This window comes from Prionailurus bengalensis, chromosome B4 (genome assembly GCF_016509475.1).
Source record: "Prionailurus bengalensis isolate Pbe53 chromosome B4, Fcat_Pben_1.1_paternal_pri, whole genome shotgun sequence".
NCBI classification, from domain to species: domain Eukaryota; kingdom Metazoa; phylum Chordata; class Mammalia; order Carnivora; family Felidae; genus Prionailurus; species Prionailurus bengalensis.
In genome coordinates, this window is record NC_057358.1 from 107618202 (window position 1) to 107634245 (window position 16044).

General features: G+C 33.5%; 1 protein-coding gene across 1 annotated transcript in view; it reads left to right on the forward strand.

Moving 5' to 3' along the window:
- LRRIQ1 (leucine rich repeats and IQ motif containing 1) overlaps positions 1-16044 on the forward strand; it is a 207360-nt gene that overhangs the window by 9902 nt on the left and 181414 nt on the right. The window contains exons 6-8 of the mRNA XM_043561707.1: positions 3265-3339; positions 6536-8167; positions 15304-15456. Of these exons, the coding sequence (XP_043417642.1) occupies positions 3265-3339; positions 6536-8167; positions 15304-15456 (1860 nt within the window). The remainder of the gene's footprint in view (positions 1-3264; positions 3340-6535; positions 8168-15303; positions 15457-16044) is intronic.

Here is a 16044-nt window from a genome sequence, read left to right on the forward strand (position 1 = left end):
TGACTTCCCTGTCTTACATTACTAAAATTGACTTACATATTACCCACAACTTAATAGTTTTGACTGTTCTGTGTAGAGAGCATTGGGATATGGTCACTTATGCAGTTCAGGGTATTCTAGCCCTCCATGTTGAGTACATTGCATTTCCTGATTTTATAGAAAATAAATTAAAAACAATTATATTAGAGAGCCAGTTTGGTTGTGGCTTTTTCTAATAGAGAACTGTGCATCCTTAACTTTCCTTTCATTATGTTTTCCTTCCCACAGACCATTTTAATCAGTCATTTCTGAAAGTCAGAAGCTTTTTTTTTTTTTAATTCCAGGAAACGCTTTAATATAATTAAGATTATTGGAGTAGTGTTTGCTGTCTTGTGCTTAAATGCATCATTGTTATTGATTCTTAGTGGTGTTTTCAGATTTAGAAGACATCTGACTTTTAAATTCTCTTCAAATAAATTGACATTTTTAATTGTTTTAAAGCAAAAATACAGTGACTACCTCATTGGCAAAGCATTCAGCTATATGCTTAGATGACCCAGAGAGATCTAACACTTGGGGCCCACCCTCAATGATTCTAACTTAGTTTCTAAAAGTAATTTGTGCTTTATCATAAAATTATAGGTTAGAATATTTTAATGAATTCCTAAATGTATGCTTTGTTATGCCTTGAGGCTTAACACTTTTCCAATGACCGTTCCATCATTTTATTATGATGGATTCTAAATATGAAATTTATTTTCTTTCAGTAGTTCTTTTCTGTGTCCTTTGTTAGCTTCCTCTGCATTCCACTTAACAACTATTGTAAATCTCTTTCTTTAAGAGTTCTACCCAACTTCTCCCTCCTCATTATTGGCAAGTAATCACATAGCATTTTTGCATCAATGGCAAATTTTATTTTCTAATCCTGTATCAGTTTGCATCCACCTTTATATTCACCCTGCTGTTTTTTCTTGCCTTTGCTCCATTCTCAGTAGGAAAGGTTTCTTCTACTAAAGGTTAGCTTTCCCTGCTCTGCTCTATATCTGTCATTTTCCAATTTACCCCTGCTTTGTTAGTTTTACCCCATATGCTGAAACACCCCAAAACACCCCTATCAACTTCTTTCTTTCTTACTGTTTATACACATGTTCAATTTTCTCCCATCCTAGAAACAAAACACAAGAAAAATCATGAGATCAGCTTTGATCATATATCTCAATTTAGCTTCTCTTTAGCTCTAGCTACCAGAGTCAGGCTTATTAAAGAGTAGTTATTTTTGCTGTATTTAAGTCCTTGTCTCTCATTAAATCCTAAGCCTACTAGGTGTATATCATCACCACTCTACTAAATTAAACTGCTCTTAACAAAAATAACCAATGACTTCTCTATTTCCATACTCACAGGTTCTTTTTCAGCTCTTATATTGACCTCTGTAGCGTTTTATGCCAGTAAAATTTTGATTGTTGACCATTTCTCTTTCCCTTGTCTTCAATCGGACCATGCTGCCTTGATTCTCTTCTTACGTGTTTGACGATTCCTCCTTTATATCCAGTTTAGCCTTCTCTGTCTCTGTCTCTCTCCCTGAATATGGTACTACCAAGGATTTCTTCCTTTGTTCTTTTATTTTTCTTCATATACTTTCTCTCTTGATAATCTCAGCCACAGCTACGGCTGTTCAGAAACAATGTCAACTACATAACTCTTCTACAGATACTTTACACTCAGAACTTAATATGTTTAAAACTGAATGCATTGTCTTTATTTCTTAATTGTGCTTCTCCTCAGGTGTTTGTTATTTTTATGAGCTACACTATCATCATAGTCCAAGCTGGAATGATAAGGACCATCTTTGACTCTTCCCTCTCTTTATTATCCTCTTCCCTCTAATAGTTATATTATCCATCTTTTCATCCACACACTTAATCTACTGTTACTCCATGGTTCAGGGTGTCCTAATGTCTAGCTTGTCTAAACTCTCTAACCTATCTCTCTACTTTTGGCCTTGTATTCCACAAACCCATTCACCATAGTCCTGTCAGAAGGATTTTTTAAAAAAATATTTATTTATTTATTTTGAGAGAGAGAGAGAGATTGAGAGAGAGAGAGAGAGAGAGAGAGAGAGAGAGAGAACGAACGAGGGAGAAAGTGTACAAGCAGGGTAGGGGCAGAGAGAGAATCCCAAGTAGGCTCTGCACTATCAGCACAGAGCTGGATGCAGGGCTCCATCTCAGGAACCCTGTGATCATGACCTGAGTGGAAATCAAGAGTTGACCACTTAACCGACTCCACCCTGGCACCCCTAGAATGATTTTGTTATTTCTGTGCTTAATTCCCATCATGTAAGATTATATCCAAAGAAATATTCCCATTTCCTTTATTTCCAATCATCTGGTAGTTTATGGAAATTTTATATTTACATTGTCTTTATATCTGTTCTCACTCCTGCCACCCTATCTACAGAGGGCTCTCCTTGATTCTTACATGGACTTTTCTAATACCTACTTTATTATCTCTTTGGTGACTCTTGCTTTCTGTCTTTAACTCTAAGGTAACCTTTTAATTTTCCTAAAAGCAGAACTATAGTCATCTTCCTAGTTGAAAAACATTTAATAAATGCTTAACATGTCTGTTTAACTTCTTGAAAGCCTAGTCATTTCAACTAGTCTTCTGCATGAAGCCTTTGATGATCCTCCAGTTATAACATCTATTTCTGCTGTGATGCTTTATAGTCTTCTCTTGCAGTAAATTTATTCTGCTAAATTTGAGATAATATGGGAATTTATGATAATGTTTCCATAAAGTTTTAGAGGAAAGGGATTACATTTTACTGATCTTGTTTATTCTGCAGAGCCTTAACAAAATAGATGCTAATCAAAAAAAACATTATCCACTGAACTGAATGGTTATGTGAGTTAAATGGGATGGTGAGGAGAGAAAAATATTATATAATGCAAAACTCATCTTACAAACATTAATATTTGTAATTTTCATGTTGTCCAACAGCATATCTAGTGAATACATTTTACTATGTACGTAAACATACTCAAATAAGCTTTCCCAGGTTGCCAACATCTTTATGTGCTCAAAATGGGAACTTTAGGTATCATTTATGTGACACTTTAGGTTGAGATTAAAGTTGTTATACTACTACTAATAACAGAGAATCATTGGGTGAGTTTTTATCTTTAACTATTATTTACAAATACAGGTTTGAGAACCAATTATAATAAGTATATATATATTTTTTGATATTTGAATATAATATCAATATTACCGTATGTTCAGCAAGAACAGGACAAGATGAATGATGAACTCCATAAAGAAGAGAAAATATGGAAAGAGAAATTTAAACAGCATGAGGTATCTATTTCTTCTTTTTAAACATCATGATAATTATTCTTCATTTGGAATATTTATTATACTTGAAATGGACATTTAAAAGTAATATTGCCTAGCTGGTATAGGATTTAATTTACTAAGACTTTAAAAAATTCATTAATCACCAGAAATTCTCCTTGAAATATAATGCCCTAAAAATTAAAATAAACTGGGTCAGTGAGTGAACATGTCTATGTAAAATTATAATTCTATAATTTTTTAAGATTTGAGGAAACATGCTATTATGAATATTTCATTATGATTGAAGATGGTTATGAAAGTTACCTCATTTCTTGAACACAACTGAATGTTAAATAATTCTTGTGAATTCAAGATCATTCTAATGATATTTATTAAGTTTAAATTTACTTAACTCATTTTTATATAATATTTATTTATGTATTTATATATAATATAAATATATAATATAAATATAACATATGTCATATAATATAAATGTAATATATGTTACATATAATATAAATATAAAATAAATTTATATGTAATATAAATATAAAATAAATTTATATGCAATATAAATATAAAATAAATTTTATATAAAATTATGTTTTATATAAAACAAAATTTTTAATAGAAATTTTTATATAAAATTATTTTAATTATAAACATGAAGTAGATAAAACTTCTTATAATCCTGATATCTAGCTAAACATTCTACCTTTCTTTATCTTTCAAGTATTTTCTTTATATAAACATACTCCTGAAAAAGTAGGTTTCTACTATCCATTTAAACAAATATATGTATATTTGACATTTAACATTGCATAAGATTGAAGGGTACAGTGTATTTATTTGATGTTATATATTATAATATGATTTTCTCTATGGTGCATATTTAAATAAAAAAGTTGGTTAGTCATGTGAACAGACAGTACATATGAATGACAAGGGAACAAAAAGACAATAGTAATTTACCTATAGGTAACCCAAATGTTGGAGTAGGAGAGCCATTAAGATACCTATAACTATCATGCCATAGCAACATGTTAAACAGATAGATGCTAAGAAAAGAGAACTAGAATCTATAATGAAATATCAAGCATACATTACAGAGTTGAAAAGTTCAGTATGTAAATTTAAAAATTCAGGGCATAAGTTTGACAGTTTGACTCAGCAAATGAGAGCATTAGTGAAACTGAAGCAAGGTCAGCAGAAAATATCCAAATTAAAGCACAGAGAGGACAAAAAAAAAATGGGAGGACAGAAGAGAGTACAACAAATATATGATGTATAGTGAAAAGATAAAACATGTGTATACTAGTAGCCTTTGAAGGATAGGAGAAAGAGAATGGAGCAGAAACAGTGGGTGAAGAGATAATAGTTGAAATAGTTTAAAAGAAAATCGATCTGAACATTCAAAGTTGATTAATGATCTGTATACAGAATCAATACAGAGAAAACCACACCTGGGAATTTAGTAGTGTAATGATTGAAATTCAAGACAAGGGGGGAAAGTTGTAAAAGCTGCCAGAGAAAAAGGCACATTACCTAAAAGGAGCTACAGTGAACTTAACAGCTGACTTCTTAAGTGAGATAGTAGAAGAAAGTAGAAGATAGTGCTAAGTGTTAATGGTTTCTTTGATCATTAGTGTTCTTTGAATCCTGAGTTTCCCCTGATTTCTGGACTCAGTTTTCATTTTCTGGAATGTATGCCTAAATACCTGTCAAAAAGATTTTTGGATGGCAAATTTTCTTTATTTTGCACACTTGAGAATAATGCCATTTTGTTTTTACAATCGAATGATTTGTTTCATGGGATATAGAATCCAGACTTATTACCATTTGGTTTTAACAATTTAAAGATCTAACTCATGTGTGTATTTAGATATTTTTGCCTGTGTTATCGTTGTAGATTTGACACTCCTTCCTTTCATTCTTTTGAAGTTTTAGGATTTTTCACTTTTTGCATTTATTCACACAAATTTACTGATTTCTTACCGCATGCCGAGCACTTCTGAGTGTTCAGGGTGCAGCGGTGGATAAAACAGAAATAACTTCTGCCTTCATGAAACTTAACGTTCCTTAGGGTTCTGAAATATTGCTGCATCTATATGAGTGTATCAGAGCATGTGTGTCTATGTGTATGTGTGAAAAGTTAACTCCACTCTTTATCTTATCTTATGGCCTTTTTTGGTTTAGAAAACATTTTTGTATTATTTTTTTCCCTTTAATCCTTCTCAGGTCTTTAGCTGTAACTCCTACTAGTGGTGTTGGAGTTTCTGTGTTGATCCTCCGCTTGAAAGTCTCTGTCATATATTTCATGTCTTTGTTGTTTTGCAGGTTGTTTTGGAAAAACACCTAACTTGGAAGTTTTTCTTTAGCCAACACGTATTTAAAGTCATTCTACTGTGATTTTTTGTATGAATGAGTCATATTTTTTTTATTTCAATATTTTCATTTCATTTTTATATAAAGTTGTTCTTATTTAAACATATTTTTCCTAAAAAATGTTTAAATTTTTATTTAGTACCTACCTTTTCTCAGAAACTAGTTCTTCCTTCTGCTTGTTCAAGTATTTTCATTGCCTCACATCCTTTGTGTTAGCTTTTCTCCAATAGTTGCTGAATTTTGTTGACCTGTTTACTTTTGTTTTAGGACTCTAGTGACAATGACATTTTCTCACCTAACCCAATGATCTCATTTAATGTAGTATGTGCTTATCAGCTCTCGTAATAGTTGAGAAAGGATAAAATGTGTGACTAGGCTGGTTCTTCATATTGCATATATGTATGCTCTACCTTGCCTTCCTGGTATCATCATCTCACCAAATAATTCCCTGTGTCTGCAGTCCCTGTGCTAGATCTGGGAAAGTTTAAAGTCCTTTTCCCCTACACAAATTTTGGCTTGTGGTTTTTCTCGCTTTTTCTCTGTACTATTCTAATTTCATATGCTTTCTATCTTCAAGGAATTCCCCAATTTATATCTGAGTGGCTTAGTATAGTCATAATATTAGAATGTCAACTTACTAACTTGATCAAATCTCTCAAATATTTTAAAATATTATATCCTTTAAAATAAATGGCTTTTGTTCTTCTAAGTGAATTTTATAGTAACTTCATTATGACTTCAATTTAACTATTTGTTTTCAGCCTATATTTAATATGATATTTTAATAATATTGTTCACTTATACTGGTATTTATCTTACTTTACTTTAGGAGTTTATTAAAAAGTTGCATCTACAAATAGAAGAAGAAAGAACAAGATTTAAAGATCTGCAAGAAAAAGAAAAAATGCGTTTGTTAAAACTGCATCATAATGCAGCTGTAAAAATTCAAGCTAAATATAAAGCATTTGTGGTCTACCAAAAATATGGTCCAATCATAAGAGAACAAATAGAAAGTAAGAAAAGGAAAGCACAAGAGTGGAAAGAAAAAGAAGCAAAAATACGACAGATGGAAGAAGAAAAACGAAAGAGATTGGAGGAAGAACAAAAGATTGAAGAAGAGATAAAAAAGCAGAAGCAAGAGGAAAGGGAGAGGAGAGAAATAGAATATGAAGAAAAAAAGAACATCGTGAGAAGAGAAAAAGAGCAACTATTAAACAAAGAAAAATTAAGGTTAAGAGGAGATGCAAGCAGACAGCTAATAATAAATAGAGCGTTAAAGAAAGGTGAATATAATGCAAAACATTTAACTGTTGAAGATACATCAAAGAATAAGGATGATATAGCCAAAAAGGTAGGGGAGGAAAAGTCAAAGAAGTGGGAAGATGTTCCCCTCTGGCTATTTGAACAATCAACTAAGAGAAAAAATGTAGGTAGACAGCTTGTATTAAAAGAGCCAATACAAGTGCAATTGAAAGATTCTATACCAAACCAGGTGATTTTGGCAGAAATTGAAATGGAAGTAAAAAATGAAAACCTAGCAAAACAACAACATTCCACAAAAATCGTCAAGCAAGAAAGAAAATGTGAAGATGTAGACAAAAAAACCGAATTGGAATACCCAGGTCTGAAAGAAAACGTGAATGAACAGTTTCATCTGCAAGAATTAAAGTCTCAAATGCAAAAAGGGGAACATGTGAAACCTGCCATAAATGAGAATGTGAGACAAGACACCCAAACAATAATATTAGGACATAGTCAAGGAATTAACAAGGTGAAAAACAATGAAGCACAGAAAATAATCAAAGATAATCAACAGAATAAGGTACAAAAAGTAGAAAAAGAAGAGATATCAGAACAGAATGGACCACTATATGAAGAGAATAATATTTTAGTAATTTCAGTGAAGCAACAACCACTAAAATTAGAAAATCCTAAAGATATAGGGGAAAATGTAATACAACAAGAACAAGAAGTTGATTTCATTTCCAAAGAAACTGAGGAGAACCGAGAAGGCAATACTCTGAATAGTGATGTGATTTTTAACAGCATTGATTCCATGATAAATATAGAAAACAAAATAAATGAGCAAGATTATACTTTAGGAAGAAATGCTCTTTGTGAAGATTTGGGAAGTTTTGATGCAAAAAATTTCTTAGTTTTTAAAGAAGTAAACTCTCTTAAGTCTCAAATTAAAGAAACCGCAGAAGAATGTCATAATAATAGAGCTGAATGTGAAAATATTGTGACCTGTACTTTACCAAAGTCAACACTTCTATCTTCTATTGAAGAAAAGAGGCTAGCTTGGATAAAATCATTTAAACCTTGGTTTGAAATTTTCAAGCAAAATCAACAAAAGGAAATTGTTAGGACAAAGAGACCTGTAAAATGCCCAGCCAACACGATGCCTCCTTTGAATACACTAGAAATTCTTCAGTGTGGCCCTTGGAATACTTTACAGCAGGTATTTTATAACTTTATAATACTTTTTCATATTTAATTACAATTAGTTCTCTAAAATGTAACTTTAAAAATATCAGTAGAAGGCATATTTTGTATCCAAGAATTTTACCTCTTTTTAAAAAAAAAATTAATATTTATTTATTTTTGAGAGAAAGACAGAGAGAGCACAAGTGGGGAAGGGCAGAGAGAGAGAGAAGGAGCCGCAGAATCCAAAGCAGGTTCCAGGCTCTGAGCTGTCTGCACAGAGCCCGATGCGAGGCTCTAACTCAGGCACCATGAGATCATGACCTGAGCTGATGTCGGACCCTCAACTGACTGAGTCACCCAGGCGTCCCAAGAATTTTGTCTCTTAATCGGTGATATTGCTAATGAGATATTGCCCCCATTTGAGAGGGGATGTATTTAAAAGATCTCAGTTAAAATTATTCAAGGCATCTTCTTTCTCAGTGAAGCACTATAAAAAGTTTTGGTTTATATCTTGAAGCCATGTTCAGGGTTCCTGTAGCCATTATTAAGCTTCTAAGAATGGAGGCAGCTGGGAATTTAGTGTTGAATTAGAATAGGAAATTCCAAAATTGACACTCAGTTACTTTGCTATAGTTTTGGGCACAATACCACCTACTGGTTTGTTTTGGAATGAAGTGGATTTTTCTGTACTTGACAAGGGCTGTGAAAGAAGGGCTTACAATAAAAGACTCTAGAATTTAGTCATGTGCTGTATAAACACGGTACATATATACTGACATTTAAAATAATTGTCATCAACTGCTACTAATTTCTATGTTTATAAAGACCATATTTCAACCAAAATTAATACAGAAACTAACAGATATGTAGAAAAACAGTAAAAAAATATTTCAAGTGGTATAATACTAGAAAGGACTTCATGATTAAAATGCATATATTTGTCTAGGGCCGGAAACTGAAATGTATTCACTAAAATTTATTTAGTTTTTTGATATAGACAGATGCCTATGAAAAGAAATATTCATGTTAATATATATGAATTTTTTAAATTCATTCACTCAACTAATATTTCTGTCCAATATGATAGATTAATATGTATTGTTGAAAGGACAGAAAGAAACCTATCTTTGACCTTATGGAGCTAACTTTGGTACACAAAAAGGCTTTAAACAAATAAACACACTGTTAAATACATTACTACAGATCTGGATAATTGCTATAAATAAGATTTCAGAGATTCTGTGATAGGGTAATTAGATAGTTGGCTTTAAAGAGATCTCTGGAATGTGAAAAAGCAGTATAAAGAACAAGAATTACTTTAAAGTTCCTCTACTTCCTAGGCAATGTATTTTTCATTTCCATCAGATCTGTAGGGCTACCTATAGAATCACTCATTAACTCTTCTATTAATTTTTTTCTTTGGCTATGTTATCTCTGGAATCATTCTTTTTCTACTTTCCCTAAGATGTTAGTGCAGGCATTCTTTTTCTTTTTCTTTAAAAAATTTCTTTAAGTTTTTGATAGAGACAGAGTGCAAGTTGGCGGGTGGGGTGGGGGGGGGATGGACAGAGGGAGAGAGGGAGACACAGAATCCAAAGCAGGCTCCAGGCTCTGAGCTGTCAGCACAGAGCCTGACGTGGGGCTTGAACTCATGAACTGTGAGATAATAATCTGAGCTGAAGTCTGACGCTTAGCCAACTGAGTCACCCAAGTGCCCCTAGTGTAAGCTTTCTGAATTTATAACATTAGCTACTAATTTTTACTTTGGGTAATTTTCTTTGTGTGTATGTTTGAGCTAGGCCTGAGTGACAGTTTCATGCTCACTGTGTACTTGTTTCTAATGTAAACTGAAGTTAGAAAAACAATGGTGCTCTTTTCTTTCATTCTGGGTCTTTGCTCTGTTCAACAAGAAGAGCACTGAGGAGGTTAAGATGTGTGAACCTGTCTGCTTGGTGTTTCTTCTCCTATCCACCCTGTTTCTTTTGTGAAACTCTTGTCAATGTGCGTAAAGTGAGGATTAACCCTCTTATTTCTTAGAGCAAATCCTTGCAAACTGTACTGTGTATACAGATCACCTGGAAATTTTAAAATGCTGATTCTGATTCGTTGGGTCTAGTGGCTAGTCTCAATGCTCTGCATTTTTTTCAGCGCCCTTGGATGATGCTGTTGGTGCTGGTCCATGGATTAATTTGAGTAGAAATGTTGTAAAGGACACTGTAATCCTCTAACCACTACTCACGCAACTATTTCAAACATTTAATTTTTCTTTGAAGCATCAAGTATGCAGTATAAAGTTGAAAGATATTTATGAATGTGTCTACAAATGCAGCAGTGTTATAAACTACCATCTTGTAATGACTCGGGTAGATGGTTTATCTTGGTGTCATTATTCACTACTACTACTGACCCATGACTCCCTTACTTTGATTTTCTAATCTCTTAGCTCCACATCTTTGTCCTTATCTTGATCAGTTGCTGCCATCTTCGGAAGGCCCTTCTGGAGGAGACCTTTAGAAGAGAAAATTTTACTCTTCTAGAATTTCACCCAATGATGAATTCATTTTGCTTATATTAATCTCTCACTTTCAGCCTTTGGCTCATGAAATCGGGTCTGCCTCTTGTCTATACTGCTTTACATATGGCCAGGCAAATAGTGGTTTTCATTACTCGACTGTTGGATGGATGAGTGGGAGGAGGGATAAGTGGATGAATAAATAATTCCAACTGAATGTTGACCTTATTTTCCATATAACTAATAGCTTCACAACTTAGATAGAGGTATTAATGAAAAAAGAAATTAATAGAAAATTTAAGTAAAATTTAATAAAGTACTAACAAGCCCTATATCAAGTAAGATCAGGGTCCTAATTTTATATCTGCCATTTACTGGCTCTGTCACCTTGGGCAAGGTGCTTGATTTTTCTGAGCCTCATTTTTATCTTCTATAAACTGGGAAGAGCAATATCTATTGGATAGGATTGTTGAGTTTTGAAATAATATATATGAAGATTATAGCCTAGGACTCCTAGTATATATAATAGTTATTGTCAAACTTGGATCTCAAGCAAAGATTATTGATAACTAATATATATTTTTTCTAGTTAATTCATTTTTATTTTATTTTTGGTATTTTGTTACTAATGATAACTTGCTTCAAATAACCGTAAAAAAGGTACTAAACTTAAGGCTTTTCTTATATGTCTTTATAACATGGCATGAAGGATCGCATCTCAGCTGTTGATTAACTTCTAGATCAGAATCTTTCACATCCTTATACAAGGCAAATTGTAATAAACTGGTGTTGTAATGGTACATGCACTACTAAAAGTTAGATTCTGATTCATTTAAGCCGGTAATTACTCAGATTCAGTCTCTTTGCAGCTGATTTTTCAAATGATATTATTTAAAGAGATTTAAAATTGTGTCACTGAACAGATGTTCTGCCAAAAGCAAAACCAAGAGTCATGACTTTCATTATTTTTGTAATTACAGTTTACATAGATGACTGACACTCCTTATGTTGAACTCGAGAATAATTGAGAGTGAAATCTCTAAAATTATACAGCTATTTTAGGTCATTTTATGTACCATGATCTGTCAAGGATTTAGGGACCTATAGATGATTATTAAGTAGAAAACTGATTTGTTATCTTGTATTAAAATATAATGAATGAGTCAGAGGTTCTATAGGTAGAACAGTTTTTTCAAGTTATAAGAGTTTGAAAATATTAGTATCTAAAATATCTTCATATTACTCACTATTAAGGAAAGAAACTGTGAATGCTATTAGTACATTTTAGTTTTGCTGCAGGGCAATTTATTCCTTCATTTATTTCAGAAACATTTAGTGAACATCCACTATGCTTCAGTTGCTCTTTTTCAGGCTGACCATGAAGTAGTGAATGCCTAGGAGTATTAATTTTATATTGACCTTAATATTTGGGGCATAAAGCAGTTTTATTTGATTATTGCCATGCATAGATCAATACATGATTAATATAAAAATTTATTTTGATCTCATGTTTGGCAAAACCTAGGGTAGAATAGATAATAAATTGCTACATCATAAGGAAATTTTAAAATCTTCAATAAAAGGGAGGAGGAAATATTATTGAAATGCCTCATATTCAAAAGTGGATACCATTAACAAGGACACTGGAGCAGTTGTCACTTCTTTGCTGTAATTAAATTAAACTAGAGAAATGACCACATCATAAAAACTAGAACCTTATTGTTTACCTAGGTGATTGTAAGCAGTGTATTATGAAGTCAAGCAAGGTAATATACATTAGAAGGTAGAGAAGCATTTGTTACTATAAATCTGCAGTTGTGGAGTTTTCAGGGTTTTTTTTTTTAAATATTTATTATTGACAGAGATAGAGCGTGAGTGGGGGAGGGGCAGAGAGAGAGGGAGACACAGAATCTGAAGCAGGCTCCAGGCTCTGAGCTGTCAGCACAGAGCCTTATGAGGGACTTGAACCTACAAACTGCGAGATCATGCCCTAAGCCAAAGTCAGACACTTAACTGACTGAGCCACCCAGGTGCCCCAGGAGTTTTCAGTTTTTAAGTGCTTAGTTCTGAATAGTATTTTCACTTTTTAGTATAGAGCTAGCTTCCCAATTACAGAATTTATAGGTTCTCTTGTGGACAAATTAAATGGGTAATATACTGTGGCTTTCTTGACACAAATGGATGAATATTTTTCTTTCTGAGATACCATAAAATAGAAATTTGTTTCAAAAGTTATTTTAGGGGCGCCTGGGTGGCGCAGCCGGTTAAGCGTCCGACTTCAGCCAGGTCACGATCTCGCGGTCCGTGAGTTCGAGCCCCGCGTCAGGCTCTGGGCTGATGGCTCAGAGCCTGGAGCCTGTTTCCGATTCTGTATCTCCCTCTCTCTCTGCCCCTCCCCCATTCATGTTCTGTCTCTCTCTGTCCCAAAAAAATAAATAAAAACGTTGAAAAAAAAAAGTTATTTTAGATTATAATAACTGAAAAATTCCTGAAATAATTATACTAAAAACTTATTTCACCTGAAATTTAAAAAATATTATTACTTTTGCTATTTAAAGTAAGGAGTGGGCTTAATTCCTTCCTTATACCTCCAGGACCATATGGTCTTCCATTCACTTATATAAACATGTAAATTTAAAACTTTCAGTTTAATTTAATGCATAGGAAATATCCCATATGAAGAGGAGTTACTGCACTTAAGAGTTTTGTACTTTTTCTAGCTTTTTCTGAAGCAATAGTGCTTTGAATTTCAACAGAACATTTTTTGAATCTCTGTTTTCAGTATGATATATACTAGACTCTTCTTATGAAGCTAATAATATTAAAATTTCTTTTCAGTACATGGGAAACCTGGCCTCAGGTAGGATTTTTGATATGAAATGTGTGAAAGTATTCTTACTATACAATGATTTAACATATATAGTTATTTCAGTGCATGGACTCAATTATACTGAAGAACCAATATATTATATTTATTTTTCTGCCATTTTACTTATGTGAGAGTTCTTGAGTTTAATAAGTAGAGTGCTTTTCAGCAATCCAAAAATATTCCTGTTATCTGACATATTCTTGTGGAACTTTAAGTGTAGTCCTTAATATACATACCACAAAGTTGAGCACATTCTTTGATATTGAATTTTCTTCAGTTAAAAAGACTAAAACAAAAAAAAAAGATAGAAAAGTTGTTTAAGAAAAAAAGCTTTGTGAAGTATTGAGTTCACAGTAATATCTCAGTAATAAGAAATTTCATAAATGTATGGTCTCCAAAGTATTTGGAAATACAGGAAAAAATATACCATTCATGATTTGTTGTATCACAGATTCTATATGCTTTGAGTATATTAGTAAGGAATGATTCATACCATTATAATTCAGAGGACTTGTAAAATGAAATTATTTTTATTACATGGTTTACTTATTATTCCATGGTTCTATTTTATGAAAGTTTTTTTTAAATTTTTTTTTAACGTTTATTTATTTTTGAGACAGAGAGAGACAGAGCATGAACAGGGGAGGGGCAGAGAGAGAGGGAGAAACAGAATCTGAAACAGACTCCAGGCTCTGACGGTCAGCACAGAGCCTGACACTGGGCTCGAACTCACGGATCGTGAGATCATGACCTGAGCCGAAGTTGGACGCTTAATAACCGACCGAGCCACCCAGGCGCCCCTGCATGGTTCTATTTATTTCAGGTCCTATAATTTCTCAAATTTCCTTTGTTTTTGGAAGATAACTGAGCTATTCTAGTTGAAGCATGGAGGGTTGGGTACAAAATCTATCCCCTGACATTTTGTGGCTCCTATTACTATCCAGGTATCCCTAGGATACAGATCTTAAACATTTATGTAGTATAGTCCTCAAAATAGTGCCAAAATAATTCACACAGAAAGTGAATTTGATGAAAAATCAGGGAGTGAGCTAATAAACGATTATATTATTGCTTCTGTGCATGTTGCTTTTTTTTGTATTTGAATTGGTCATGGATGATGCATTATTTGTCCTTTCTATGTGAGGAAAAAAAAAAGAGGCCAGATAATTTAGTTGAAATTGAGTTGTTAGTAAGTCAATTTTCAATATATAGCCTTAGTGTTTTAGATGAATTATTTTAATTTTTTTTATTAAAAAATTTTTTAACGTTTATTTATTGTTGAGAGACAGAGTGCAAGCGGGGAAGATGTAGAGAGAGGGACACAGAATCTAAAGCAGGATTCTATCAATTCTGACTGTCAGCAAAGAGCTCTATGCGGGGCTCGAACGCATGAACCATGAGATCATGACTGGAGCCAACGTTGGATGCTTAACTGACTGAGCCACCCAGGCGCCTCTTAGATGAATTTTTATAACAATTTTGCAAGGCTAATATAGTTTATATTCATTATTTTTATTTTTTTAAACAATTTTTTTTTAACATTTATTTATTTTTGGGACAGAGAGAGACAGAGCATGAACGGGGGAGGGGCAGAGAGAGAGGGAGACACAGAATCGGAAACAGGCTCCAGGCTCCGAGCCATCAGCCCAGAGCCCGACGCGGGGCTCGAACTCACGGACCACGAGATCGTGACCTGGCTGAAGTCGGACGCTTAACCGACTGCGCCACCCAGGCGCCCCTCATTATTTTTAGATAATATTACGCACTCCAATTTTCTTGCATTCTCTAGGTTACAACAGTTACATTTCAAGATTTGCCAGGTTGTAGTCTTTCCACACTGGCAGAGTGTCCAAATCTTCAATTTCTGTCTCTTCGACGCTGTGGATTAACTTCTTTGCACAGCCTGAGTAACTGCAAAAAGCTGAAGCACATTGATGCACAGGTATGTCCTCCATTCTCCTCATTATTTATCCTATAATAAAATATAAAATGGACTTATGCTTACATGTTAGAAATGATAATTTTAAATAAATGTTTTCTATAATAACCTATAACTCAGGGTCTAAGGAGATCGAGAGCCAAAATTTGTGAGAACCATTGAGGAAAGATGATTAGGAAGTATGACCTGGAATCACTTACCTCTATTTGCAGATGTTTTTGTTACTTTTTGCTGCATAACAAATGACATTACTTAGTAAATTAAAACAACAACCATTTTATTTGCTCTTGGTTCTGTGGGTTGTGAATTGAGGCCTGGGTTTTCTGGGCATTTCTTCTGCTTCATGTTTTGTTGACTGAGTCTCTTATGTAATTTGAAGCTGGGGCTGGAATGTCCAAAAGGCCTTTTCTTATATATCTGATGCCTTGGGAGGTTGGAATTTCAATCTTTCTTTCTCTCCTCTCTCTCTCTCTCCCTCCCTCTCACTCTGTGTGTGTGTGTGTGTGTGTGTGTGTGTGTGTGTGTGTGTATGTGTCTGTCTGTCTCTTCCATTTAGAGCTTCTTTACAGAATCGCCCAGTGCCACCAGAAA